The sequence below is a fragment of the Atractosteus spatula genome, chromosome 17, assembly GCF_055471065.1.
Source record: "Atractosteus spatula isolate fAtrSpa1 chromosome 17, fAtrSpa1.hap1, whole genome shotgun sequence".
NCBI lineage: Eukaryota > Metazoa > Chordata > Actinopteri > Semionotiformes > Lepisosteidae > Atractosteus > Atractosteus spatula.
Window position 1 is genome coordinate 19,087,627 of NC_142722.1, and position 26,428 is coordinate 19,114,054.

The 26,428-nt window shown below is 56.8% G+C and overlaps 3 protein-coding genes across 6 annotated transcripts in view; 2 read left to right on the forward strand and 1 right to left on the reverse strand.

The window, feature by feature from the left end:
• sez6l (seizure related 6 homolog (mouse)-like) overlaps positions 1-7,355 on the forward strand; it is a 30,314-nt gene extending 22,959 nt beyond the window's left edge. The window contains exons 7-17 of the mRNA XM_088935498.1: positions 1,029-1,195; positions 1,357-1,551; positions 1,727-1,865; positions 2,914-3,110; positions 3,435-3,629; positions 4,563-4,754; positions 5,100-5,294; positions 5,434-5,469; positions 5,596-5,710; positions 6,085-6,190; positions 6,352-7,355. Of these exons, the coding sequence (XP_088791624.1) occupies positions 1,029-1,195; positions 1,357-1,551; positions 1,727-1,865; positions 2,914-3,110; positions 3,435-3,629; positions 4,563-4,754; positions 5,100-5,294; positions 5,434-5,469; positions 5,596-5,710; positions 6,085-6,190; positions 6,352-6,381 (1,567 nt within the window). The 3' untranslated portion in view covers positions 6,382-7,355. The remainder of the gene's footprint in view (positions 1-1,028; positions 1,196-1,356; positions 1,552-1,726; positions 1,866-2,913; positions 3,111-3,434; positions 3,630-4,562; positions 4,755-5,099; positions 5,295-5,433; positions 5,470-5,595; positions 5,711-6,084; positions 6,191-6,351) is intronic.
• A 2,040-nt stretch (positions 7,356-9,395) lies between these two features.
• On the forward strand, positions 9,396-14,289 carry asphd2 (aspartate beta-hydroxylase domain containing 2). The gene is made up of 4 exons (XM_088936083.1): positions 9,396-9,598; positions 10,271-11,258; positions 11,814-11,927; positions 12,029-14,289. Exons 2-4 carry the CDS (start codon positions 10,424-10,426, stop codon positions 12,136-12,138), a joined length of 1,059 nt encoding a protein of 352 aa, XP_088792209.1. The 5' UTR covers positions 9,396-9,598; positions 10,271-10,423; the 3' UTR covers positions 12,139-14,289.
• A 1,369-nt stretch (positions 14,290-15,658) lies between these two features.
• Positions 15,659-26,015, reverse strand: hps4 (HPS4 biogenesis of lysosomal organelles complex 3 subunit 2). Of its 4 annotated transcripts, XM_088935299.1 has the most exons (14): positions 25,660-25,989; positions 25,423-25,489; positions 21,368-21,594; positions 21,087-21,177; positions 20,856-20,999; positions 20,428-20,727; positions 20,234-20,350; positions 20,008-20,102; positions 19,278-19,350; positions 19,075-19,193; positions 18,507-18,960; positions 17,952-18,078; positions 17,774-17,873; positions 15,659-16,487 (listed from the first exon to the last, which is right to left on the reverse strand). In XM_088935299.1, the coding sequence occupies exons 3-14, from the start codon at positions 21,397-21,399 to the stop codon at positions 16,316-16,318; spliced, it is 1,824 nt and encodes a 607-aa protein (XP_088791425.1). In that variant the 5' UTR covers positions 21,400-21,594; positions 25,423-25,489; positions 25,660-25,989; the 3' UTR covers positions 15,659-16,315. The 4 variants fall into 4 exon arrangements, with proteins under 4 accessions (XP_088791425.1, XP_088791427.1, XP_088791424.1 ...); XM_088935301.1 differs by lacking the exon at positions 25,423-25,489 and having other exon boundaries at positions 20,428-20,535; positions 25,660-26,015; XM_088935298.1 differs by lacking the exon at positions 25,423-25,489 and having other exon boundaries at positions 25,660-26,015.
• Positions 26,016-26,428: the final 413 nt, after the last annotated feature.

The window sequence follows — 26,428 nt, forward strand, 5'->3', positions numbered from 1 at the left end:
TTTACTTCTATTTTTTGTTTTGTTCCATGTTAATTTTATTTTTATTTGCTTTGGCAACACTGATTGTACCCATCGGTCATTCTAATAAAGCACCTTGAATTGAATTGAATTGAATAGAGAGAATGTCAGTCTGTGTGAAAGAGAGAGTGTCAGTCTGTCTGAAAGAGAGAGAGTGTCAGTCTGTGTGATAGAGAGAGTGTCAGTCTGTGTGAAACAGAGAGAGTGTCAGTCTGTGTGATAGAGAGAGTGTCAGTCTGTGTGATAGAGAGAGTGTCAGTCTGTGTGAAACAGAGAGAGTGTCAGTCTGTGTGAAAGAGAGTGTCAGTCTATGTGAAACAGAGAGAATGTCAGTCTGTGTGAAAGAGAGTGTCAGTCTGTGTGAAAGAGAGAGAGTGTCAGTCTGTGTGATAGAGAGAGGGTCAGTCTGTGTGAAAGAGAGAGTGTCAGTCTGTGTGAAAGAGAGAGTGTCAGTCTGTGTGATAGAGGGTCAGTCTGTGTGAAAGAGAGTGTCAGTCTGTGTGAAAGAGAGAGAGTGTCAGTCTGTGTGATAGAGGGTCAGTCTGTGTGATAGAGAGTCAGTCTGTGTGAAAGAGAGTGTCAGTCTGTGTGAAAGAGAGTGTCAGTCTGTGTGAAAGAGAGAGTGTCAGTCTGTGTGAAAGAGAGTGTCAGTCTGTGTGATAGAGAGAGTGTCAGTCTGTGTGAAAGAGAGTGTCAGTCTGTGTGATAGAGAGAGTGTCAGTCTGTGTGAAAGAGTGTCAGCCTGTGTGATAGAGAGAGTTTCAGTCTGTGTGAAACAGAGAGAGTGTCAGTCTGTGTGATAGTGTCAGTCTGTGTGAAAGAGAGAGAGTGTCAGTCTGTGTGAAAGAGATTGTCAGTCTGTGTGAAAGAGAGAGAGTGTCAGTCTGTGTGATAGAGAGAGTGTCAGTCTGTGTGATAGAGAGAGAGTGTCAGTCTGTTGTTGTGTCTCAGTGAGTCCGAAGGCCAGCCTGGCAGTGTGTTAGTCTGTCAGTGCTCTCTCCCTCTCTCAGGCTGGTGTTGTGGAGCGGTCTGGACGCAGGGTCAGTGGTCCTGTTCGACTCAGGCAGAGGTGGACCAATACCATTTGAGGGGGTGATCAGCGAGGGCCCAGCTGTCCGTGTCCAGTTCACTTCTGACCTCCAACAGCCCCCCGGTGGCTTCAACATCCGCTATGAAGGTGATCCCTCTGTCCTGTTCTTCCTCACTCTCTGCCTTCTCCTCTCCCCATCAGTCTCTCTGTCTGTGTGTCTCGGTCTCAAAGTGTGCAATGAAGGTGCTCCAGGTGTCCTAGATTCACATCCTAATCTCTGTCTCTCCTCTTTCTGCTCTTTCTCTCAGCGTTTGAACGTGGGCACTGCTATGAGCCCTACTTACAGAATGGGAACTTCACGACCTCTGACCCAGGGTATGGGGTGGGGGCAGTGGTGCAGTTTAGTTGCGCCCCGGGTCACTCTCTGGAGCAGGGTCCCCCCGTCATCGAGTGTGTCAATGATCGTGACCCCTACTGGAATGACACCGAGCCGCTCTGCAAGGGTACAGGCTGACGTTCTGACTGAGTGACACTGTCACACTGACCGAGATACTCTGAGACACTGTCACACTGACTCATACTGACACAATGAGACACCGACACACTGACACACTGACTGAGACACTGGCTGACTGGCTCTTCTTTGTGTATTAAGTGTCTGTCTCCTTGCTCCCTCAGCGCTATGTGGAGGGGACCTATCTGGCCCCAGTGGGGTGATCCTGTCCCCAAACTGGCCAGACGCATATGGGGAGGGTGAGGACTGCAGCTGGCGGATCCACGTGGGTGAAGAAAGACGCATCCTGCTGGATGTCCAGCTGTGAGTGCCGCACGGTGCCCGCTGCCCACCACACACCCGGCTCTCACTGCCACTGCCAGGGTGGCAGGCTTCCTTGTGCCTTGATCGCTAACCCACTGGACTGTCCAGCAGTCCAGGAGGGAGCTGTTGTGTCTCACTAACTCATCTTGAACTAAACTCCTGTCCCTGCCTCAAAGTTTCCTCCTTCCCTTCCTCACACCCTCCACACTCTCCTCCTCACCCTCTTCACTCTCCTGACTCTCTTCCTCACTCTTCCTCCTCACTCTCCTCCTTCTCACCCTCCTCACCTGAATCTCCTCACTCTCTTCTTCACGCTACTCACTCTCAGAAATCTTCTCACTCCCCTCCTAAATCTCCTCACCCTACTCACTCTCCTGAATCTCCTCCTCACTCTCCTGAATTTCCTCACACTCCTGAATCTCCTCACCCTCCCCACTCTCCTGAATCTCCTCACACTCCTGAATCTCCTCATCCTCTTCACTTTCCTGAATCTCCTCACACTCCTGAATCTCCTCACCCTCCTCACTTTCCTGAATCTCCTCACACTCCTGAATCTCCTCACCCTACTCACTCTCCTGAATCTCCTCAGACTCCTACTAAATCTCTTGACTCTCCTGAATCTCCTCACCCTCCCCACTCTCCTGAATCTCCTCACACTCCTGAATCTCCTCATCCTCTTCACTTTCCTGAATCTCCTCACACTCCTGAATCTCCTCACCCTCCTCACTTTCCTGAATCTCCTCACACTCCTGAATCTCCTCACCCTACTCACTCTCCTGAATCTCCTCAGACTCCTACTAAATCTCTTGACTCTCCTGAATCTCCTCACTCTACTCCTCACTCTCCTGAATCTCTTCTCTCATCCTAAATCTCCTCACCCTACTCACTCTCCTCCTCAGATTCCTGAATCTCCACACCCTCCTCACTCTCCTGAATCTCCTCACACTCCTGAATCTCCTCACCTTCCTCACTCTCCTGAATCTCCTCAGCTTCCTCACTCTCCTGAATCTCCTCACACTCCTCACTCTCCTCTTTCTATCTCTCTCAGTCTGAACCTCAGCGACAGTGATATTGTGACGATTCTGGATGGTGACGAGGTCACAACCCGCATCCTGGGGCAGTACATCGGGGGAACCAGCCCCTTCAAGTTGTCGTCCTCGACCCCTGACCTCACCATCCAGTTCCACTCCGACCCCGCAGGGCTGCTGTTTGGGAAGGGGGAGGGGTTCATCATCAACTACATGGGTGAGATGGAGCCCGGGGAGGAAGACAGTGGCAGGAGAGGCTGAGATAGAAGTACGAAAAGTGAGAGGAAAGACTGTATCTAAAATGTGTTAGATACACTCTCACCGTACAGCAGTCACTCTGTGTCTTCTGTATTATATAAGCAGAAGTACTGAACTCACGCACTATGACTTTGCTGCTTTGGGGGTACACACCATGCAGTACTGGTGCAGACTGGCTCAGCGTGTCCCGGTGTTCTGGGAGCCTGTATCCATCCACTGTGAGCTGGGCCTGGGCCCGTGTGTGTCTCAGCCCAGGGTCTCTGTTGTCTTGTCCCGGTTACAGAAGTGTCCCGAAACGACTCGTGCTCAGACCTGCCGGAGATCCAGAATGGCTGGAAGACGACATCCCACGCGGCGCTGGTCCGAGGGGCCCGGATCACATACCAGTGTGACCCGGGCTACGACCTGGTGGGCCGGGAGACCCTGACCTGCCAGTGGGATCTGAGCTGGAGCAGCCAGCCCCCCTTCTGCGAGAAGAGTGAGTGCGAATGAGAGAAAGAGGCAGAGTAAGATTGAGGGAGAGATCCGGGACCTGTAAAGGGTGGGTCTGTAATGGAAAGTTACTGAAGAAAAGTGTTTTATCCTAAAAACGTTGTTTATGGGCAGAGCTGTGTTGTAAAAGCAGCTGGATTCTATGAACAAAGTGTGATTGTACCCAGCGAGTCATGGGCATGGGATGTGGGATGTTCTAAGAATATGTTTATCTCTGCCCCAGCAAAAAAGGCAGATGCAAAACTGCACGTAGCTGTCTTCTCTGTCCTTCAAGGCTAAGCTCTACAGTATAAGGACTGGAAAATTACTGTCTCGCCTGTCTTTGTATTACTAACCAACCATAAAGAAGTAAACAAGTTGAGGTGTTGCATCAGCTAAATGTATAAACTAAGGGACCTTTCCCTATTTTACTTTGGAAATCAGCTCCCACTTGCTGCACAGACTAGTGGTTGCTGTCTTTCCCTATTGCGCAATATGAATAAATGCCTTACTGAGTGAATGAGAACACCTCTCCTGGACAGGTCCAGCTGAGGGTCACAGCCCTGACAAAAGGTCAGCAGGAGGTCAAACCCTAATCTGGCCCATGTCTACCCCCTGCGTGATAGCGTCATGCTTCCTGCTGACTCACTGGCATGTTTCAGCTCACTTGTCCACTCATGTCCATCTTCGCCACAGTGGCAGTCCCCTAGCTCAGCCCTAATCAAACGGCCCAGTCCTCGGGCGGGTTGTCCTTCTCAGCACACTGAGCTATTCTCCACCGTGATTACAGCTGAGACCCAGAACGGTCTTGGAGTCTGGAACAGGTTGCTCAGCCATGTGGTTTGACCTGCCGAGACCCTGGCTTCTGGTGCGAAACGGCAGGATTAACCCTGGGATCAATTAACTCCTGACTCGCTTTCTCCCGTGCTGTCTCTCCCAGTCATGTACTGTTCAGACCCTGGCCACGTGGAACACGCCACACGCACACTCTCTGACCCCAAGCTCCTGGTTGGCACCACGATCCAGTACACCTGCAACCCTGGACACGTCCTGCAGGGCGGGGCTATTCTCACCTGCTACGGCCGCGAGCCTGGCACCCCAGTGTGGACGTCACGGCTGCCACGCTGCGTCTGTGAGTCTCCAAGATGGTCAGGCGGGCAGTCGGTCAGACACACTGTCATCTTCTGAATCCATACACCTCCGAAATGAAACACTTTTCTCAATGTTTTTTGGGCATTCAGGGCCATTTCCTGTGACACTTTGCAGTAATGTCAACATCTGTCCACCGTCATCTCCTCTGCCTCTCCTCCTGATCTCTCGGCCTCCTCTGCCTGTCACTTCTCCCCTACTCTCGCCCGTTTCTTTCCCAACAATTCAATTCACTTCAAGAAGCTGTATTATTAGATTTTAATTCTCTTTCTCCTCTCCTCTGTCTTTCTGAACCCTGTCCATCATCTCCTCTCTCTCTCTCTCCCAGCGGAGGAGTCCGTGTCCTGTGAGAATCCAGGGCTCCCGGAAAATGGATACCAGATACTGTACAAGCGGCTCTATCTGCCCGGAGAGTCGCTCACCTTCATGTGCTACCAGGGCTACGAGCTGATTGGAGAGATCGCCATCAAGTGCATCCTGGGAAACCCCTCCTACTGGAGCGGGCCACTGCCGCTCTGCAGGGGTGAGGCTGCAGGGAGGCAGGGGCTGTTAGCGCACGTACTGTACACACACAGGCCATGAGGAGCACACATTACTGTTAGCAGGAGAAGGAGAAAGGTGCCCGTTGAGATGTTGACTAACTGGACATTGTTGTCTCACAGCCAGCCAGGACTGCTTTGACAACCATGCGCTGGAAGGTGAGTCCGCCTGCGTCTGTGCCTGACTCCCCGTCGCAGTGTCTGTCTGTGAGTCTTGCTTAGTCTGTCCTGCTAATTCTCTCGCTCTGCTCCTGCCTCCCTCTCCATCTCCCTCTTCTTCTCTAGTGGCAGAGGCAGCTGCAGACTCCTCTCTGGACGGTGGGAACATGGCTCTGGCCATCTTCATCTTGGTCCTTCTGCTTTCTGTCCTCCTGGGGGGAGCATACGTCTACGTCACAAGGTCAGTACCCCGTTCTGAGAGCTCTGTATCTGCACACAGACTGCAGAGGCACACTGAGCTGTGTACCACAGAGCTCTGTATCTGCACACAGACTGCAGAGGCACACTGAGCTGTGTACCACAGAGCTCTGTATCTGCACAGGCACACTGAGCTGTGTACCACAGAGCTCTGTATCTGCACACAGACTGCAGAGGCACACTGAGCTGTGTACCACAGAGCTCTGTATCTGCACACAGACTGCAGAGGCACACTGAGCTGTGTACCACAGAGCTCTGTATCTGCACACAGACTGCAGAGGCACACTGAGTTGTGACCTGACTTACAAAGACATGATCTCTTGATGAATCCTCACCATGTAATCTTGTGATTCCTAGGTGCCGGTACCACTCACACCTGAGGCTGCCCCTGATGTACACCCATCCCTACAGCCAGATCACCGTAGAAACAGAGTTTGACAACCCCATCTATGAGACAGGGGGGGTAAGTAAGGGTGGGGAGGAGGTGTGACTCTAAGACCATAAAATAAACTTCAGTCTAGTAAAGAATTAGAAACCTGTACAACACTGACCTCACATATGACAACTTCTAAACTTGAGACTTGGAAGTAATATGTCTGTAATCCTTCTTTCTCTCATTTGCAGGACACAAGGGAGTATGAGGTGTCAATATGAGGAACCCCTATACGTCCAACCCCTCGAGCCTGTCCCCACCCCCCCATCCCAAATGTAAATACCCCCCCAACCCAGAGCCTGTGAGTCCGGACTCGCTCTCTGTGAAAGGAACAGCACACTGACGCACAGGGAGAGAGAGAGAGAGCGAGAGGGAGAGAGAGAGAATGAGAGAGGAAGGTTGAAGGGAGAGAAACGAGTGGGAGAGAAGATGAGAGTGAGAGAGAGGGAGTAAGAGAGTTAGAGAAAATTAAAGAGAGAGTAAGAGAGGGAGAGAGGTTCCCTTTGCATTACCTGACTCACAGCTCTTTAAAAACAGAGGCTGGCTGGAGTGAGAGTTAGTTCTTTTGGAAAAGATTCTGAATTAAAAGTCACTGCTAAATTATGAGGACCCGGCATTAGAAATCTCATGATTCCTCACCCCTTGAATGAGCACTGATGCTGTACTTGGAGACTGAGAAGATGCCCTGAACTTTAGAACTATCCACGCTGAGACACAGTGACAGAGATAGACTGTCCCCTCTGAGACACAGTGACAGAGATAGACTGTCCCCTCTGACACACACTGACAGAGAAAGTGACATAAACACAGTTCAGAGAAACACTGATACACAGTTCCCACTGAGACCCTGTGACACACAGCTCAGCTCACTCACAGAGACTCTGTGTGTCCAGCCTGTCAGTCTGGGACAGAAAGGGTCAGTGTGTCCATCTTAAGTCTCCCAGTTAGTCTGTCCTTTCTAATCCTACTGCTCTGCCTCATTTGTACAGGTTTGTACTGCAGCTGTTTTTAGCAAAAGGTTATGTTGTAGTTTCTGATCCCATATGTCTATTAAACAAATAAATTTAAAATATTTATTTTAATGTACATGTGATGTTTTATGCTGAGTATTGTAAATTTTCATAAAATGAACGCAACAGATTTCCCTAAATAAATGGTAAAATAAAATAAAAATGACAGTACAATCTTTTAAAAATGTGTGTGTACTCTTTATATGTTTATGTGCGCTGCGGTGGCTCTGTGGCTCAGGATCTTCGCCTGTGGCTGGAAGGTTGCCGGTTTGTATCCTGCGGCTGGCAGAGGAATCCTACTCTGTTGGGCCCCTGAGCAAGGCCCTTAACCCCAACCCCAATGGCTGACCCTGCGCTCTGACCCCAAACTTCTCTCCCTGTCTGTGTGTCTCACGGAGAGCAAGTTGGGGTATGCGAAAAGACACATTTCTAATACAAGAAACTGTATATGGTTAATGGATAAAGTGATGATAATAATAAAGTGATTTCATCTTATCTCATCTCTTACTGCTGCTCCAGTTTAGGAATGTGCTGTTCACCCTCTTCGCCACTCGGCGGCAGTGTTGTCACTTGTTGTAGCAGCAGGTTGCAGCCATTCAATTCAAACTTGATCATCCCATTTGGAGAAGTTCATTTTACAGTGCGCTCCCAACGTAACAACACAAGACAGATCAAATTTACCAACCAAGAGGTCACAGAGCCAGGGGATTCAAGAACCAAGAAGTCAGAGTGTTACAGCAAGATGAGGGAGAAGATAGTTCTGATACACTGTTTGAAAGAGATATTCCAGTGGGGCTGAAAGATTTCCTGTGTCTGTTAGTATCACACCTGGGGACAGAGAGGCATCTCCCAGACAGGAGACGTGTGAACTCACAGTGGGTGAGATACAATCCATAATACACTTTGCTTTCTTTAATAATTCCTTACATTTATGTAGCACTTTTCTGGACACTCCACTCAAAGAGCTTTACAGCTAATGGGGATCCCCTCCATCACCAGTGTGCAGCCCCACCTGGATGATGCAATAGCAGCCATAGTGCACCAGTACGCTCCCCACACACCAGCTCTCAGTGGGGAGGAGAGCAGAGTGATGAAGCCAGTTCAGAGAGGGGGGTTATTAGGAGGCCATGATGGGTAAAGGCCAGGGGGAAATTTGGCCAGGATGCTGGAGTAACACCCCTACTCTTTTCAAGAAACGCCCTGGGATTTTTAATGACCACAGAGTCAGGACCTCGGTCTTACCTCTCATCCGAAGGACTGCGCCTGTTTACAGTATAGTGTCCCTGTCACTATACTGGGGCAATAGGACCCACAGAGACTGCAGGATGAGTGCCCCCTGCTGGCCCCACTAACACCTCTTCCAGCAGCAGCCTCAGCTTTCCCAGGAGTCTCCCCTCCAGGTACTGACCAGGCTCACACCTGCTGAGTTTCAGTGGATTCTTTGCTACAATTTGTTTGTAGAGGATCTTTAAGGTGATTCAATTTGCCCTAATTAATTTGCTACATATTTTGACTAGTTTTCCCAGCCAATTACAATCAATGGTTACCAATGCTACCAAACCAGCAGTGAGACAGTATGTTAAGACACTTTCAGTAAAAGATTTGCAAAAAAGTGTTGGCATGGTTCTATCTACCTTGAAATAGTTCAGTTTCATTAGAAAAAATAGTCTCTGTTGTGTTTTTTTTTTTATAAATGGTGTCAGAGTACTTGTCCAAACTCAGGGTTTTGTCTATGACCAGTCCCAAGTACTTGCAGTCGTTGACAGTTTCTAGTCTGACCATTAATCACAGCAGGTTGGAGGGATGTTGCATTTTATCCTTAAATCAACGACCAGCCCCTTTATTTTTAAATTCAAGTCGATCAGAATGGGTCCATGATGGTTTCCGGGTCCTTTAATTAGCTGACCAGGGCCGAGTCATCAGCAAACTTAATGAGATGTCTGTATGTGTGTTTGCTGTTACTGTTTATTGACTGTGTTTAGTTTCGAACGGAAACCGCTCGCCTCCCGCCTCTCGCTGCGTTTCTAACTGTCCGCCATCCCGGAGAGGAGCTGTGATATTAGCGGGGAATGTGCACGGTCTTAATATATACCTGATAGGGTACATGACGCCATTCTGATCTGCTGTGAGGTACATATGTCTCCTGCTTCTCCGCCGACGGGCTGCGCACGACGTACCCCTGCGCTCGTCACGCTGGGCGCGCCGGTAACGGAGGCGGGCTAGAAGAGGAGGAGGAGGAGTGAGAGAGGAAGGCTGCGTGGATTAGTCCGTGGAGGCGGTGCGTGCGGGCGTGTTGCAGTCACGGCTCGCTCTGGCGCCGAGTGCGTGTGACTGGAGATCTGCGCTCTGGTACCGGGAAGGCTCGGAGTGCGTGTTCACTGGCGAGCGGCTGTCGGCTGTGATTAGCGCGGTGTTCCTGCTCAGAAAGGTACAGTATAGTCTCGGCAGGCGCCGTGGGGTTCCCACGGGGCTGCGTGTCGCGCGTGGCCTGCGGGAGGGGTGACTCGGGGGTGACAACAGCGCGTGTCCTGGTGTGCGGGGAAGAGTGGGGGGACCGTCCGTGTGGCGCAGCGTGGGCAGGCGACCGGGCCAGCCGAACAGAGACGGGAGCAGACCGGCCTCGGCACACAACCGAACCGGATCGAGTTCGACGGTTGCGACCCACTCCGCCGCGCAGCGATTTGCCCCGGATTCACGGCGGGTTCGTCTGCTCTCCGCCTCTGTCTGTGGATCTGTCCGCCCGTGTCCGTGTGCGTGTGCTTTGTCAGTCTGTGAGTCATGCCGGTGCTTGGCGTGGGCGGGCAGAGTGCTGCCGGGGGGGCAGCCGGAGCTGTCTGCGTGTGTGGGTGTCACTGCCGGCTGATGCGAGGCGGAGTGACAGGAGACTGCAGCTCGGGAGTCGCGGCCCATCTGGCCCTGTCTCTCGGCTGACAGTCAAGATCAAGCGGTAACAATACATTCACTTGTACAGCGCCTTTCCAAACCCCAGGACGCTGTGCATCATGTACAAAGAAAAGCGGAGGCCGTGAGTTACAGCAGGTGGGATGAGCGCAGGAGCAGGGCTCTCTCGCCCTCATTAACGCTTTCTGCTCTCTTCCAGCTCCTCCCCTGTGTGTGCGGCGGGGCGCCCCCTGTCTGCGGTAGAAGGCGGTGCGATGCAGCGATGGGGTGCTCACCTCACAGGGTCGCACTTGCGACAGGCTCGGAGAGGCGGGAGGGCGTAGAGACGCCGTGACAGCCGGTCTCCGCTGCGATGGAGTGGTCCCTGGACGGGCTGAGGGAGCTGGTTGCCGGGGGGATGCAGTCGCTGAGGGACTGCGAGCCCAGCGCCCTGGCGACGGTGGGCTGCCTCCTGCTGCTGTTCGTGTGGTACTGCTACCGCGTGGGCCGGGAGCAGGGCGCCCCCCCGCGGAACTACGGCCCTGAGCGTGCGGCGGGCGCCGGCGGGGGGGCGGGCGAGTCGGGGGGCCGGCGGGGCCGGGCGCTGCAGGCGCAGAACGGCTTCGCCTACTGCCAGTCGCCCGAGTGCTTCCGGTGCGCGGCGCCGGCGGAGGGGCTGAACCAGCGGCTGTACCACAGCCTGCAGGACTACGCCAAGCGCTACACCTGGGCGGGCATGGGCCGCGTGCACAAGGGCGTGCGCGAGCAGGGCCGCTACCTGGCCCGCCGGCCTGCCTCCATCCAGAAGCCCGAGGTCTTCCTGCTGCCCGAGCTGCCCAGCGCGCCCTACTTCTCCCGCGAGGCGCAGAAGCACGACGTGGAGCTCCTGGAGCGCAGCTTCGGCGCGCTGCTGGCCGAGTTCGAGAGCGTGTACCGGCCCGGCCCGCTGGGCCCGCTGCCCCCGCCACCCGGCTGGAAGGCCAACAGCGCCCCCCAGGGCCAGTGGTTGACTTTCTACCTGGTCAACCAGGGCGTGAGCGTGCCGCAGAACTGCCGGCGCTGCCCGCGGGCGTACCGCGTGCTGGGCTCGCTGCGCACCTTCGTCGGCAACAACGTGTTCGGGAACGCCTGCTTCTCGGTGCTCACGCCCGGCGCCCTCATCGCCGAGCACTATGGCCCCACCAACGTCCGGCTGCGCTGCCACCTGGGTGAGGGAGCGGGCCGCCGCGTCCGGCATGTGTGAGCGTCTGCAGTGTGTCTGCAGTATGCGTGTGTGTGTGCAGTGTCTGGTGTGTGTGAGCGTGTGCGTGTGTCTGCAGTGTCCGGTGTGTGTGAGCGTGTCTGCAGTATGCGTGTGTGTGTGCAGTGTCTGTGTGTGTGAGCGTGTGCGTGTGTCTGCAGTGTCCGGTGTGTGTGAGCGTGTCTGCAGTATGCGTGTGTCTGTGTGTGTGAGCGTGTGCGTGTGTCTGCAGTGTCCGGTGTGTGTGAGCGTGTGCGTGTGTCTGCAGTGTCCGGTGTGCGTGTGTCTGTGTGTGTGAGCGTGTGCGTGTGTCTGCAGTGTCCGGTGTGCGTGTGTCTGCAGTGTCCGGTGTGCGTGTGTCTGTGTGTGTGAGCGTGTGCGTGTGTCTGCAGTGTCCGGTGTGTGTGCGTGTGTCTGCAGTGTCCGGTGTGCGTGTGTGTGTGAGCGTGTGCGTCCACAGTGCACATGTGTGTGCGTGTGCGTGTGTCCACGCTGTGCTGACCTCTCGCTCCTCCTTTGCCAGGCCTCCGCGTGCCCCCTGGCTGTGAGCTGGTGGTGGGTGGGGAGCCCCAGTGCTGGGCAGAGGGCAGCTGCCTGCTGTTCGACGACTCCTTCCTGCACACGGCCTTCCACGAGGGTGAGGGAGGGGCGGGGTCGCTGGCCCTGGCCGCCACGCACGCTCTTCTGCGTTTCAGGTGTCCCTCCCGTCGCCTGACTCGTGTCTGTGTTTGTGTTCAGGCAGCGCGGAGGACGGCCCCCGCGTGGTCTTCATGGTGGATCTCTGGCACCCCAATGTGGCAGCGGCCGAGAGGCAGGCGCTGGACTACATCTTCAGCCCGGGGCGGTGAGAGCGAGGAGGGGGTGGGGAGAGCCGGGCGGAGGGCTGGCTACACCTGAGCCTGTGACCTGCGCAGAGAGAGGCAGGAGCTCCGCGTGGTGCCGAGAGAGAGGCGAGCGGACCGGCCGTCTGGGCGTCGGGACCGCGCTGAGCCTGTGACCTGCGCAGAGAGAGGCAGGAGCTCCGCGTGGTGCCGAGAGAGAGGCGAGCGGACTGGGCGTCGGGACTGCGCTGAGCTCATCACTGCGTTTTCATTCGGCATTTCTGACCAGTGATGGAGCAGCTGGGACAGAGCTCTGCCTCTCCAGCAGTGTGGACTGAGAGCCGCTGCCTGTGGGTTCGACAGGGCTTTGCAGATCCAAAGAGGACGTGTTGTTGGAGCAGCTTGTCCCAAAGTGTCCGGCCCCAGCAGAGAACTGCTGGGGGAGGGTTTGCCCCTGCAGGGTGCTGCCCTGTCAGTCAGCATCGGTTACAGAATTAAAAAGCACAATCGGGAAATTCTCCGCACAGTAACATTTACAGCCCTGCCGTGAATTGGACTATTTTGTGGACGCCTCTTTATTTCAGACCATGTTGACAACACTCGTGAATGCCGTTGCCATGGGAACACCTGTGAACTCTCTCATCAATAACCTCTAGCTGAACCCCCCGGCACCCCAGGCCCCCAGCCCCTGCGCAGTTCCCTGTATTTCTGGATCACTCTTCAGTGGGCGCACAGCTCTGTCCTGACACCACGCTGAAAACTGTGGCAGAATCCCAAATTCGGGAAGTCTTGGGTCTGTTCCCGGAATTCGGGATTCCTACCTTGCTGTGGGCTCTTCACGGTGAGTGTATGGCTTCTGCTCCTCTCTGTGGACAGCGTCTCCAGTGGACTGTGAGCTGGTTCCTCTGAAGAGCTGTCCTGCCCCCGACACTGGGCTCGGTACCAGTCCTGCTGTGTGGTCAGGTGACTGAACAACCGTGCTGCTGCACAGAACCAGGGCTCGTTGGCACCGGGCAGCAGCGGGGTGGGTTCACGGGTCCGGAGCGTCCGGAGCGGCTGTGCCCGGGCCCTGTGTGGTCAGCTCTGGCCAGGGCTCTCTAACTCGTGTGTGTGGGTGAGTCTGACCTGTGACCTCTGACCTCTCTCCCCCGTTATGAAACGCTTGCGATTCTCTGTACTGGAGACCCTGGTCGCAGGGAGATATTCCATTGTGGATTTTTGGAAATTAACATTCCTTTTTCTTAGTTTCTTTGCTTTGGTGTTTGCACAAAAAAAACAGTAAAAGTGTTTCAGTCCAAAAACGATGCATGTGTGGGCTGTTTATTTTGTTTCACTTGTCTGATTGGAGCTGCAGGAAGCTCACATTCCTGTCTCGTCTTTGAGTTTCTCAGATCACCAGCCGGAGTCTGAGCCAGGTGCTTCTTGAATGATCATGTAGTGGGTCTGCTACACAGCTGTGGAGTTTGCTGCTGACACCCACTACTCTTGGTGTAGAGCCCTTCATGTACTTGCAGCTGTGCACTTCTAAAGCTTCACCCATAAACTTTCTGTACAGTTCCAATTCAGGGTCAAGGGGGAGCTGGAGCCTGTTCTGGCAAGAGAGAGGACAGGACACCAGTGCATCCCAGACACGAGATATATATATATACACGCACACACACCAGGCCCAGTTTTCCCAGACACCAGTTGACCTGGACTGTGGGAGGAAACCCACGGAGAACATCCAAGCTCAACACAGACAGCACCCCAGGAAGTGAACCCAGGGCCACAGTGCCGCCCGTCAAGCTCGCCAGTACTGCCTGCTGTACGTGACCAATCTGCCGTGATGGGGCTCAGCGGCTGGATGCTCTTCTTCTCTTGGGGTGAAAGGGGAGGGTGAGCCAGCGGCCTGCTCGGCCCCTGTCACATCTCCCCAGTTGCTACGGTAACAGCTGCAAGGGATCAAAGGGCTGGAGAGCGCAGGCGGTACTGGGACACCTGCGCGTGTGTGCGTGTGTGTGCGGGAGACACAGCAGAGCAGAATTACTGTTAATGTGTTTATATGGAACTGAATGTCCCCAAGAGTTTAATGTTCATTTTTAAGAAATGCATTTATGTGAAAATATACCAAATGAAGGTATAAAACGACATAAGTATTGTAAAACAGCTATTAATAAAAATAAACATTAACCTTCATTATTAATAATTGGCACTTGTGCTTTTAGTTAAATATGGCAATGACTTTCCAAGTGACTGATGCATGAATTGATTACGTGGTCCCGATATTATTTCCGTTCTGATGTGATGAGTGTTCCCCCCTGGACTGAGCTGTCAGTAACGCAGATAAACGTGCTGTATGTGAATGTCTTACACAGATGGTTTTCTCCGCCGTACCCATGTTGCTTTGTGCTGTATTTGCACTTTGGGCTCCCGAGAGCGGTGGTGGCCCTGGGGCAGTGTCCGATCACCCCCGTCCCACACGGCCCAGATGGACTGGGGCCGCACGGTGGTGTAGTGCCGATGTCCGGAGACGCTCTGCCAACAGGGAGAGCACATTGAGGCGGTACAGCTGGGTCTGACCCCTGGTGAAGCCCCCTGCCTGACTACTATCAGAGCACTCTGTGCCCCCTGGAGCAGCACGCTGCCCTGCGCCCCGACCTACTGATCCCTGGGACTCTGTACTGTCTGCCCTGAGCACTGACTCCCCCTACTGGTTTGTCCTAAGCGCTGACTCCCCCTGCTGGTCTGTCCTGAGCATTGACCCTGAGTGCTGACTCCCCCTGCAGGTCTGTCCTGAGTGCTGTCTCCCCCTGCTTGTCTGTCCTGAGTACTGACCCTGAGCACTGACTCCCCCTGCAGGTCTGTCCTGAGTACTGACTCTGAGCACTGACTCCCCCTGCAGGTCTGTCCTGAGCACTGACTCCCCCTGCAGGTCTGTCCTGAGCACTGACTCTGAGCGCTGACTCCCCCTACTGGTCTGTTCTGAGCACTGACTCTGACCACTGACTCCCCCTGCTGGTCTGTCCTGAGCACTGACTCTGACCGCTGACTCCTCCTGCTGGTCTGTCCTGAGCACTGACTCTGAGCGCTGACTCCCCCTGCTGGTCTGTCCTGAGCACTGACTCTGAGCGCTGACTCCCCCTGCTGGTCTGTCCTGAGCACTGACTCTGAGCACTGACTCCCCCTGCAGGTCTGTCCTGAGTGCTGTCTCCCCCTGATGGTCTGTCCTGAAGACTCAGAACTCCTCAAAAGGACTGGGAAATCCAACCCAGTGCACGTCCCAGGAACACCACACAGGACACAGGTGAACAGGAGACGGGTCTTTACACTAAGGCTTATAAATGCAACATTTCCTCCAAGCCTGTTTAGTTGCAGGTAGAGGAACAAGCTGCCCAGCCATGCTGTTGAAACCCTGGCTGAGATCCTCTGATTAATTAGCTACTAAAAAATTTAAAGGAGTGAAAATAACAGCCTCTTGTTTGTAACCTTTCTTAAGCATCTGTATAGTGGTGTCTCTCTTCCACAGTGGGAAGTCGGACCAGTGCAAGCAGACAGACAGACCCATGCATCAGCACTGATGGCTTTATTTGTGAAGGACCTGTCTTTGTCCCAGGCTGCAGAGCGCTGCCTCTGTGCTTCCTGCTGTCTCAGACAGCACTCCTGGTGATGCGCGTGTCCTCCAAGTTACTGTTAGGGCAGCAGGCTGGGCAGCCTATCTGTCCCAGGAGCCTAACAGTCTGTCCAGTCACTGTCCTACAGCAGGCTGACCCCGTGCCCCACTGGTCAGTCTGTCCTACAGCAGGCTGACCCCATGCCTCAGTGGTCAGTCTGTCCAGTCACTGTCCTACAGCAGACTGACCCCATCATATCCCAGTGGTCAGTCTGTCCAGTCATTGTCCTACAGCAGGTTGACCCCATGCCTCAGTGGTCAGTCTGTCCTACAGCAGACTGACCCTGTGCCTGAGTGGTCAGTCTGTCCAGTCACTGTCCTACAGCAGACTGACCCTGTGCCTGAGTGGTCAGTCTGTCCTACAGCAGGTTGACCCCATTCCTCGGTGGTCTGTCCTACAGCAGACTGACCCTGTACCTCAGTGGTCAGTCTGTCCTACAGCAGGTTGACCCCGTGCCTCAGTGGTCAGTCTGTCCTACAGCAGACTGACCCTGTACCTCAGTGGTCAGTCTGTCCTACAGCAGGTTGACCCCGTGCCTCAGTGGTCAGTCTGTCCTACAGCAGGTTGACCCCATGCTTCAGCAGTCTGTGCCGAGCCTTGCTGGGCAGGGTGAAGGCGCTGTCCTGGGGGTTGGGGATCCCAGAGTTCCTCACTGCCACTCCCTGCTGCTGGAAGAGTGTCTCCTGCGCTGCACTGCGTGTCCCGTACACTGCAGTCCCCGCACTCCTGACAACGACACACACAGGGTCACTGTCCAGCCCTCTCCACACTGTCCACACACACAGCCTCACTGTCCAGCCCTCTCCACACACACAGAGTTACTGTCCAGCCCTCTCCACACTGCCCACACACACAGCCTCACTGTCCAGCCGTCTCCACACTGTCCACACACACAGAGTTACTGTCCAGCCCTCTCCACACTGTCCACACACACAGCCTCACTGTCCAGCCCTCTCCACACTGCCCACACACACAGAGTTACTGTCCAGCCCTCTCCACACTGTCCACACACACAGCCTCACTGTCCAGCCCTCTCCACACACACAGAGTTACTGTCCAGCCCTCTCCACACTGCCCACACACACAGAGTTACTGTCCAGCCCTCTCCACACTGTCCACACACACAGCCTCACTGTCCAGCCCTCTCCACACTGTCCACACACACAAGAGTTACTGTCCAGCCCTCTCCACACTGTCCACACACACAGAGTTACTGTCCAGCCCTCTCCACACACACAGAGTTACTGTCCAGCCCTCTCCACACTGCCCACACACACAGAGTTACTGTCCAGCCCTCTCCACACTGTCCACACACACAGCCTCACTGTCCAGCCCTCTCCACACTGTCCACACACACAAGAGTTACTGTCCAGCCCTCTCCACACTGTCCACACACACAGAGTTACTGTCCAGCCCTCTCCACACTGTCCACACACACAGCCTCACTGTCCAGCCCTCTCCACACTGTCCACACACACAGAGTTACTGTCCAGCCCTCTCCACGCTGTCCACACACACAGCCTCACTGTCCAGCCCTCTCCACACTGTCCACACACACAGCCTCACTGTCCAGCCCTCTCCACACTGTCCACACACACAGCCTCACTGTCCAGCCCTCTCCACACTGTCCACACACACAGAGTTACTGTCCAGCCCTCTCCACACTGTCCACACACACAACCTCACTGTCCAGCCCTCTCCACACTGTCCACACACACAGAGTTACTGTCCAGCCCTCTCCACACTGTCCACACACACAGAGTTACTGTCCAGCCCTCTCCACACTGTCCACACACACAGCCTCACTGTCCAGCCCTCTCCACACACACAGAGTTACTGTCCAGCCCTCTCCACACTGTCCACACACACAGAGTTACTGTCCAGCCCTCTCCACACTGTCCACACACACAGCCTCACTGTCCAGCCCTCTCCACACTGCAGCTCAGGGTAAAGCCCGGACCGGATCACACTGCTGCACACTGGGTGCCCCACTCGCTCCGCTCCTTGCTCACCTGACGATGGCCTCCTGCAGCGTGGGCGTCTGGGAGAAGTGGGCGTGCAGCAGGGCGGCGGCGCGGACGAAGGAGCAGTCCTGTGGCCCGGCAGCATTCGCTGGGGACACAGAGAGGAGCAGAGGTCAGCAGGGAGCCAGGACCGCGGGCACGGGCAGGGAGTGGGCCGGGCCCTTACTGCTGAGGGTGTTCTGCACACGGTCATAGTGGGCGAAGCAGTAGGGCCCCTGAGGGCCTGGTGCCGCGCCTCCCATCTCTCTCAGGTGAGCCTCCAGCCCGTTCAGGGACGCCAGGCTACTGCAGTACTGCGGACACACAGAAATGACAACCGTCAGCTCACGGGCAAGTCCACAGACACCCTGGAACTGCACCTGGTTGGGAAGAGTGTTGGGGAGCCCATACAGCACAGAGCTGGAGAATCAAGGCTTAGTGTTACAAATGCATAAATCAGACACTGTGCATCGGACGCTGATTGAAATAGCCAAATGCGGGCAATATTTCTATTTCTGTGGGGCTCAAAAGGCAGGAGAGGATTAAGCGTGACTCCCAGATTCCTGACTGGGGATGATGCGTGAATGGGGAAGCAGGAGTGACACTGACCCCTGCCGCCACCAGTAAAAGTCCTGTTTTGTCACTATTTAGCTCCAGGGGATCTGATGCCAACCAGAGTTTGACGTCACACAGACAAGAGATGAGTGATAAAGGAGCGACGCCCCCCCACCCTCAGTCTCACCACATCCTCGGTTGCCGCAGCGTCGGTGTCGAACTGCAGCTCCACCAGCAGTGCCAGAGCCAGGCCCCGCACCCTGTGCAGGTACAGCCTCATGGGCACCAGGTGGTGCTCCTCCTCAGGCTCAGCCCTGCTGCCTCGTCTGTTGCCCTCTACCTCTGCGACCCTGCTCTGTGGGTCAGGGCTGTGTCTGCTGGCCCCCTCTCTGTCTGGGCTGTCCTCCCTTCTGCCTGCGGAGAGGAAGGACCTGGACAGAGAGGGATGGGTGGTGCCAGTGTGGGAGGGACTGGAGGTTCCCCCACTGGATGGGGCGGAGTCAGAGGTGGGGGTGTGGTCAGCGTGGCCACAGGGCTGGGAGGGGCAGAGGTCAAGCTCCGGCTCTAGGGTGTCGGACAGCGTGCGGGACAGGAGGCGGGACTTCCTGCCGTGGCTGGCCAGCTGTGGAGTGGGGTGAGACCTGACAGAGGAAGGGAAAGACGGGGCAGATGTTTGAAACCAAAAAACGATCGGGGTTTGTCATTCATCTCGCACGACACAAGGAATGGCAGGCCTTTTTTACACAGCGTCACACCTGCAGACCCAGTCCACTGGGGGGTGTCTCAGCAGAGCCAGCTCGTCAGCGGTCAGGAACACCGGCACCGTGGAGACGCGGCGCTGCAGCAGGTCTCCGTCAGCCGGCAGAGGTGAGTCCTAACGAGACAACGGCACAGACTGAGAGACAGCAGAGAACGTGGGGCTCAGCGTGATCAGACGGGGTACAGATCGCTCATCTACCTGGGCCTCTGAGGAGGACTCTTGGACCATCACCTTCGCCGTGAGCTCAGGGGGCATCTGTGTGCTGACCACTCTGGAGAGACGAGAAGGAGGAGGTTAGGTGCCAGAGAGAGAAGGCTGAGAGTGTAACTGACTTCCCTGCCAGCTCACAATTCAATTCAAGCAGCTTTATCGGCATGACCATTAAAGTATTGCCAAAGCACACACAATTAACACAACATCTACAGACATTTACAATACAGACACATCATTAATACATTTACATACAAACATATGGAGCATTATTGTGAGACAGGCTTACTGCTCCTCAGGCAGTGACAGCAGGTCTCATACTGGGCTGGCAGTTTAACCTCTCCCAGTAGGACTGGCAGCTGTGGTGATTCTGGCAGATGTGGGAACTCTGGGATTAGATTTGTAAATTTGGGGAAGAATGTTTCTCTGATCCCAGAGTATTTGTCACAGTACAGTAGGAAGTGCACCTCTGTCTCTATTTCTCCCCGCTGGCAGTGGGAGCACAGCCTGTCCTCTCTGGGCAGCCAGGTCTGCCTGTGTCCAGTGTGTGTGTCCAGGCTGTGGTCACTGAGCCTGTACTTCATCAGGCTGTTTCTTACTCTGGTCAGATATTCAGCTAGTGTGTATTGTCTGTTCTGGGTTCTGCAGCATTCCAGTTTATGATGTGTGTGTGTGTCCCAGTGTGTGCTCACTCTGTCTCACCCGCAGGCCAACTCACCTGCCTCTGTAGAGAATGCAGCCAGCCAACACCAAGGGGCAGCGCTGACACGCCTGCAGAATCAGAGCTGCCTTCAGGAGCAGCAGGGGGTCAATCTGCTCGAGAGGAGAGAGGCTTCACTCACAAATCATCTGCCTCACAGACAAGTCCTGCTGCTATTAAATACCCCAACCTCCCCTCTGACACTATCCAGTCCCTGTCTTTTTACCCACCCCCTCCTCAGTACCTGGGTGCAGTCGATGGTGTGCAGGGAGGTGAAGACCTGCTGGAGCTCAGTGCTGCCGCCCTGAAGTTGAGCAAGGTACTGTGCCCACTGCACTGCCAGCTCCTCGCGGGGGCGCTCCTGAGGAGGGGAGAGGGGTAAGGGACCTGTTCTTACAGTCTCCAGGCATACTGTGACCGGCTGGCCCATTCCAATACCTGGTAGCTCTGCCTCACTGGGCCATTGTAGAAGCAGAACTGTCCGATCAGCTGGTCCAGGAACTGACATAGACTCACATCCGGAATCTCCCCTGCACAGCCCAGAGCCTGGGAGAGAGAGACCAGGGGAGAGTGACCCAGGGCGAGAGAGACCAGGAGAGAGAGTGACCGGGGGTGAGAGACCAGGAGAGAGTGACCCAGGGCGAGAGAGACCAGGAGAGAGAGTGACCGGGGGTGAGAGACCAGGAGAGAGTGACCGGGGGTGAGAGACCAGGAGAGAGTGACCGGGGGTGAGAGAGACTGAGGGAGAGAGTGAAAGAGAGAGGGAAATAAAGATAGAGAAAGGGAGATAGATGAACGTTAGTTCATTTTAAATTCCTCTCTGGTGGAATCAGGGAAGTTTAAACCCATCTCTCCTCAACACTCACCCACAAGAAGTCCCCAAGCAGACAGACCGCGAATTTCCGCCTGCGCAGTCGAAGCAGGCGTGGGGGGGCATGCGAGATGTCCGACAGGCAGCGACACACCCCTGCGATCTGACCGCACAGCACCTCCTGCTGGTCTAACTCCGTCTGTGCAGCAAGGAAGACACAGCAGGGGTCACTCAGGGCCTCCTACCCCCCCTCCCCTCTGTCTTGCTCTGTTACAGTGCCACCTACCTCCTCAGGGTAGAAGTAGCAGATCCCAGCTCTTGTGGGGTCTCCCTCCTCCTTGACCTTTGACCCATCATACAGGAAGAAGACACTGCACCTAAAGGTCAGAGGTCAGACCTTCAGCATTTTTTGTCAGAATATGAATTCAGCAGTTTCAAGCCCTGCTGACAGTCAGTCTCTCTAAAGAAACACCTCTGTCTGTTTATGCTCCGGAGGAAAGTACAATTCAGCACATACCAGCAAAGAACTGGCAATCAAGCGCTTGCTTGATAACATAATCCTCTTACCACTGGGACTGTTCAGCAGCTGTATCGGCCATCGCCAGGGCTTGAGCGTGGTACTGTCTCCCTCCTGCTTTCACCGAGCTCCCTCCTGCTTCCCCATCTGTCAGCGATCTCTGGCACCGGTCGCTCCTCGTAGGCGATGACAAAAGGCGCTATACAAGCGAAGGCCTGGGGCTCATCCACCATCTGGACACCAGTCTTCCTCCTCTCTCCTGCTCTCCACACTGCCCCTAGAAACACACTGAGGATCAGCTCAGACAGCCCCGCACTCTCACCTGGCACAGCTCGGCTCACAGCCCCGCACTCTCACCGGGCACAGCTCGGCTCACACAGAGCCCCGCACTCTCACCGGGCACAGCTCGGCTCACACAGAGCCCCGCACTCTCACCGGGCACAGCTCGGCTCACACAGAGCCCCGCACTCTCACCGGGCACAGCTCGGCTCACACAGAGCCCCGCACTCTCACCTGCCACAGCTCGGCTCACAGCCCCGCACTCTCACCTGGCACAGCTCAGCTCACACAGAGCCCCGCACTCTCACCTGGCACAGCTCAGCTCACACAGAGCCCCGCACTCTCACCGGGCACAGCTCGGCTCACAGCCCCGCACTCTCACCGGGCACAGCTCGGCTCACACAGAGCCCCGCACTCTCACCGGGCACAGCTCGGCTCACACAGAGCCCCGCACTCTCACCGGGCACAGCTCGGCTCACACAGAGCCCCGCACTCTCACCGGGCACAGCTCGGCTCACACAGAGCCCCGCACTCTCACCGGGCACAGCTCGGCTCACACAGAGCCCCGCACTCTCACCTGGCACAGCTCGGCTCACACAGAGCCCCGCACTCTCACCTGCCACAGCTCGGCTCACAGCCCCGCACTCTCACCTGGCACAGCTCAGCTCACACAGAGCCCCGCACTCTCACCTGGCACAGCTCAGCTCACAGCCCCGCACTCTCACCGGGCACAGCTCGGTTCACAGCCCCGCACTCTCACCTGGCACAGCTCGGCTCACACAGAGCCCCGCACTCTCACCTGGCACAGCTCGGCTCACACAGAGCCCCGCACTCTCACCGGGCACAGCTCGGCTCACACAGAGCCCCGCACTCTCACCTGGCACAGCTCGGTTCACACAGAGCCCCGCACTCTCACCTGGCACAGCTCGGCTCACAGCCCCGCACTCTCACCTGGCACAGCTCGGCTCACAGCCCCGCACTCTCACCGGGCACAGCTCGGCTCACAGCCCCGCACTCTCACCGGGCACAGCTCGGCTCACAGCCCCACACTCTCACCGGGCACAGCTCGGCTCACACAGAACCCCACACTCTCACCTGCCACAGCTCGGCTCACAGCCCCGCACTCTCACCTGGCACAGCTCGGCTCACAGCCCCGCACTCTCACCGGGCACAGCTCGGCTCACAGCCCCGCACTCTCACCGGGCACAGCTCGGCTCACACAGAGCCCCGCACTCTCACCTGGCACAGCTCGGCTCACACAGAGCCCCGCACTCTCACCTGGCACAGCTCGGCTCACAGCCCCGCACTCTCACCTGGCACAGCTCGGCTCACACAGAGCCCCGCACTCTCACCGGGCACAGCTCGGCTCACACAGAGCCCCGCACTCTCACCTGGCACAGCTCGGCTCACACAGAGCCCCGCACTCTCACCTGGCACAGCTCAGCTCACAGCCCCGCACTCTCACCTGGCACAGCTCGGCTCACACAGAGCCCCGCACTCTCACCGGGCACAGCTCGGCTCACAGCCCCGCACTCTCACCTGGCACAGCTCGGCTCACAGCCCCGCACTCTCACCGGGCACAGCTCGGCTCACACAGAGCCCCGCACTCTCACCTGGCACAGCTCGGCTCACACAGAGCCCCGCACTCTCACCGGGCACAGCTCGGTTCACAGCCCCGCACTCTCACCTGGCACAGCTCGGCTCACAGAGCCCCGCACTCTCACCTGGCACAGCTCGGCTCACACAGAGCCCCGCACTCTCACCTGCCACAGCTCGGCTCACACAGAGCCCCGCACTCTCACCTGGCACAGCTCGGCTCACAGCCCCGCACTCTCACCGGGCACAGCTCGGCTCACACAGAGCCCCGCACTCTCACCGGGCACAGCTCGGCTCACACAGAGCCCCGCACTCTCACCTGGCACAGCTCGGTTCACACAGAGCCCCGCACTCTCACCGGGCACAGCTCGGCTCACACAGAGCCCCGCACTCTCACCGGGCACAGCTCGGCTCACAGCCCCGCACTCTCACCTGGCACAGCTCGGCTCACACAGAGCCCCGCACTCTCACCTGGCACAGCTCGGCTCACACAGAGCCCCGCACTCTCACCTGCCACAGCTCGGCTCACAGCCCCGCACTCTCACCTGGCACAGCTCGGCTCACACAGAGCCCCGCACTCTCACCTGGCACAGCTCGGCTCACACAGAGCCCCGCACTCTCACCTGGCACAGCTCGGCTCACAGCCCCGCACTCTCACCTGGCACAGCTCAGCTCACACAGAGCCCCGCACTCTCACCTGGCACAGCTCGGCTCACACAGAGCCCCGCACTCTCACCGGGCACAGCTCGGCTCACACAGAGCCCCGCACTCTCACCGGGCACAGCTCGGCTCACACAGAGCCCCGCACTCTCACCGGGCACAGCTCGGCTCACACAGAGCCCCGCACTCTCACCGGGCACAGCTCAGTTCACACAGAGCCCCGCACTCTCACCGGGCACAGCTCGGCTCACACAGAGCCCCGCACTCTCACCTGGCACAGCTCAGCTCACAGCCCCGCACTCTCACCTGGCACAGCTCAGCTCACACAGAGCCCCGCACTCTCACCGGGCACAGCTCGGCTCACACAGAACCCCACACTCTCACCTGGCACAGCTCAGCTCACAGCCCCGCACTCTCACCTGGCACAGCTCGGCTCACAGCCCCGCACTCTCACCTGGCACAGCTCAGCTCACACAGAGCCCCGCACTCTCACCTGGCACAGCTCAGCTCACACAGAGCCCCGCACTCTCACCTGGCACAGCTCGGCTCACAGCCCCGCACTCTCACCTGGCACAGCTCGGCTCACACAGAGCCCCGCACTCTCACCTGGCACAGCTCGGCTCACAGCCCCGCACTCTCACCTGGCACAGCTCGGCTCACACAGAGCCCCGCACTCTCACCTGGCACAGCTCGGCTCACAGCCCCGCACTCTCACCTGGCACAGCTCGGCTCACACAGAGCCCCGCACTCTCACCTGCCACAGCTCGGCTCACAGCCCCGCACTCTCACCTGGCACAGCTCGGCTCACACAGAGCCCCGCACTCTCACCGGGCACAGCTCGGCTCACACAGAGCCCCGCACTCTCACCGGGCACAGCTCGGCTCACACAGAGCCCCGCACTCTCACCGGGCACAGCTCGGCTCACACAGAGCCCCGCACTCTCACCGGGCACAGCTCGGCTCACAGCCCTGCACTCTCACCGGGCACAGCTCGGCTCACAGCCCTGCACTCTCACCGGGCACAGCTCGGCTCACAGCCCCGCACTCTCACCGGGCACAGCTCGGTTCACACAGAGCCCCGCACTCTCACCTGGCACAGCTCGGCTCACACAGAGCCCCGCACTCTCACCTGGCACAGCTCGGCTCACAGCCCCGCACTCTCACCGGGCACAGCTCGGTTCACACAGAGCCCCGCACTCTCACCTGGCACAGCTCGGCTCACACAGAGCCCCGCACTCTCACCTGGCACAGCTCGGCTCACAGCCCCGCACTCTCACCTGGCACAGCTCGGCTCACACAGAGCCCCGCACTCTCACCTGGCACAGCTCGGCTCACACAGAGCCCCGCACTCTCACCGGGCACAGCTCGGCTCACACAGAGCCCCGCACTCTCACCTGCCACAGCTCGGTTCACAGCCCCGCACTCTCACCTGGCACAGCTCGGCTCACAGCCCCGCACTCTCACCTGGCACAGCTCGGCTCACAGCCCCGCACTCTCACCGGGCACAGCTCGGCTCACAGCCCCGCACTCTCACCTGGCACAGCTCGGCTCACAGAGCCCCGCACTCTTACCTGGCACAGCTCGGTACGGCTGAGCTGGTAGCAATGAGGTGGCAGAAGCTCAGGCTACTGCGCTGAACTGCAGGTCAGCAAAAAAAAGTCTTAAACAACGGTCCTTAGCCAGCCTTGAAAGTTCAGTACATTCCGGGATACTACAAGGGTAGGTTATATTCGTCAGGAAGCATCATTATCTCCTGGAGCCAAAAGAGAGCATCCTAACCACCAGCAGCGTGAAAAAGACAGACTTACCTCTAAGCACCCCGCCGCAAGGCACGGCACGGCTCGGCACGGTAAAGTACTGCTCACAGTGCGCCTAGCATTCAAGGAAGGGGTGTGACACCGAGACGCAGAGACCGATACAGTGCAGCGGCGCAGCAGGCCAACCTCCCCGAGCTCTTCCTGGTTCGCTGGGCGGGAGAGACTGCGCTCTCTTCGGGTCACCTCGCGGTCCCGGCGGCTCCAGGCACGGGCGCAGCAGCAGGTCTCGCTCTCCCCTCGCCTACAACCCTCGCGCCGCTCCCGAAGGCGTCAGCTGAGCAGTGTGGAGGACTAATGCGGATCACAAGCCCGCAGTCATGTGAGGACGCCCATGAGCTACGGCCAGCCTGCAGGGACACACCGCGCCCGTTGGCGTCTCAATCCGTACAGCGAGAAGCTATTTCAGCCTGTCACTCTCCCAGCCTCTTCCCTTACCTTTGCATTAATTCAAACCAGCCCACACCATTGTAGACTTTTCCAAGACAGCTCTTAATTGGGAGCCTCTTAATGGACTACTTCTAAGCTCTGCCTTATTTTAACTTTGAAAACATCGGGAGGCTGAAGGCTGCAACAGGCCACCAGGCAGATGTGGACTGAGAACAGACTGATCTGCCCTCACTGGCGAACAGAGACCCGACAGGAGGAGCTCTATGGCTCCACATTAATCAGCACTGGGCAGGACACACTGCAACTCCACCTCAGAGAGGACACGTGGCCCACTAACCCACACACAGACCCCAGTGTAGTGCACTACCCTGAA

Bases quoted from the DNA above. Each gene is read 5' to 3' on its own strand.
- asphd2 (XM_088936083.1), top strand. From the start codon at position 10,424: ATGGAGTGGTCCCTGGACGGGCTGAGGGAGCTGGTTGCCGGGGGGATG. The intron at 11,259-11,813 runs GTGAGGGAGCGG...CTCCTTTGCCAG, and splicing joins CCGGCTGCGCTGCCACCTGG to GCCTCCGCGTGCCCCCTGGC. The intron at 11,928-12,028 runs GTGAGGGAGGGG...GTTTGTGTTCAG, and splicing joins GCACACGGCCTTCCACGAGG to GCAGCGCGGAGGACGGCCCC.
- hps4 (XM_088935298.1), bottom strand. From the start codon at position 21,399: ATGGCCGATACAGCTGCTGAACAGTCCCAGTG. The intron at 19,351-20,007 runs GTGAGTTGGCCT...TCGTCTCTCCAG, and splicing joins TGCATTCTCTACAGAGGCAG to AGTGGTCAGCACACAGATGC. The intron at 18,079-18,506 runs GTGAGACTGAGG...GTGTGTCCGCAG, and splicing joins CTGCGGCAACCGAGGATGTG to TACTGCAGTAGCCTGGCGTC.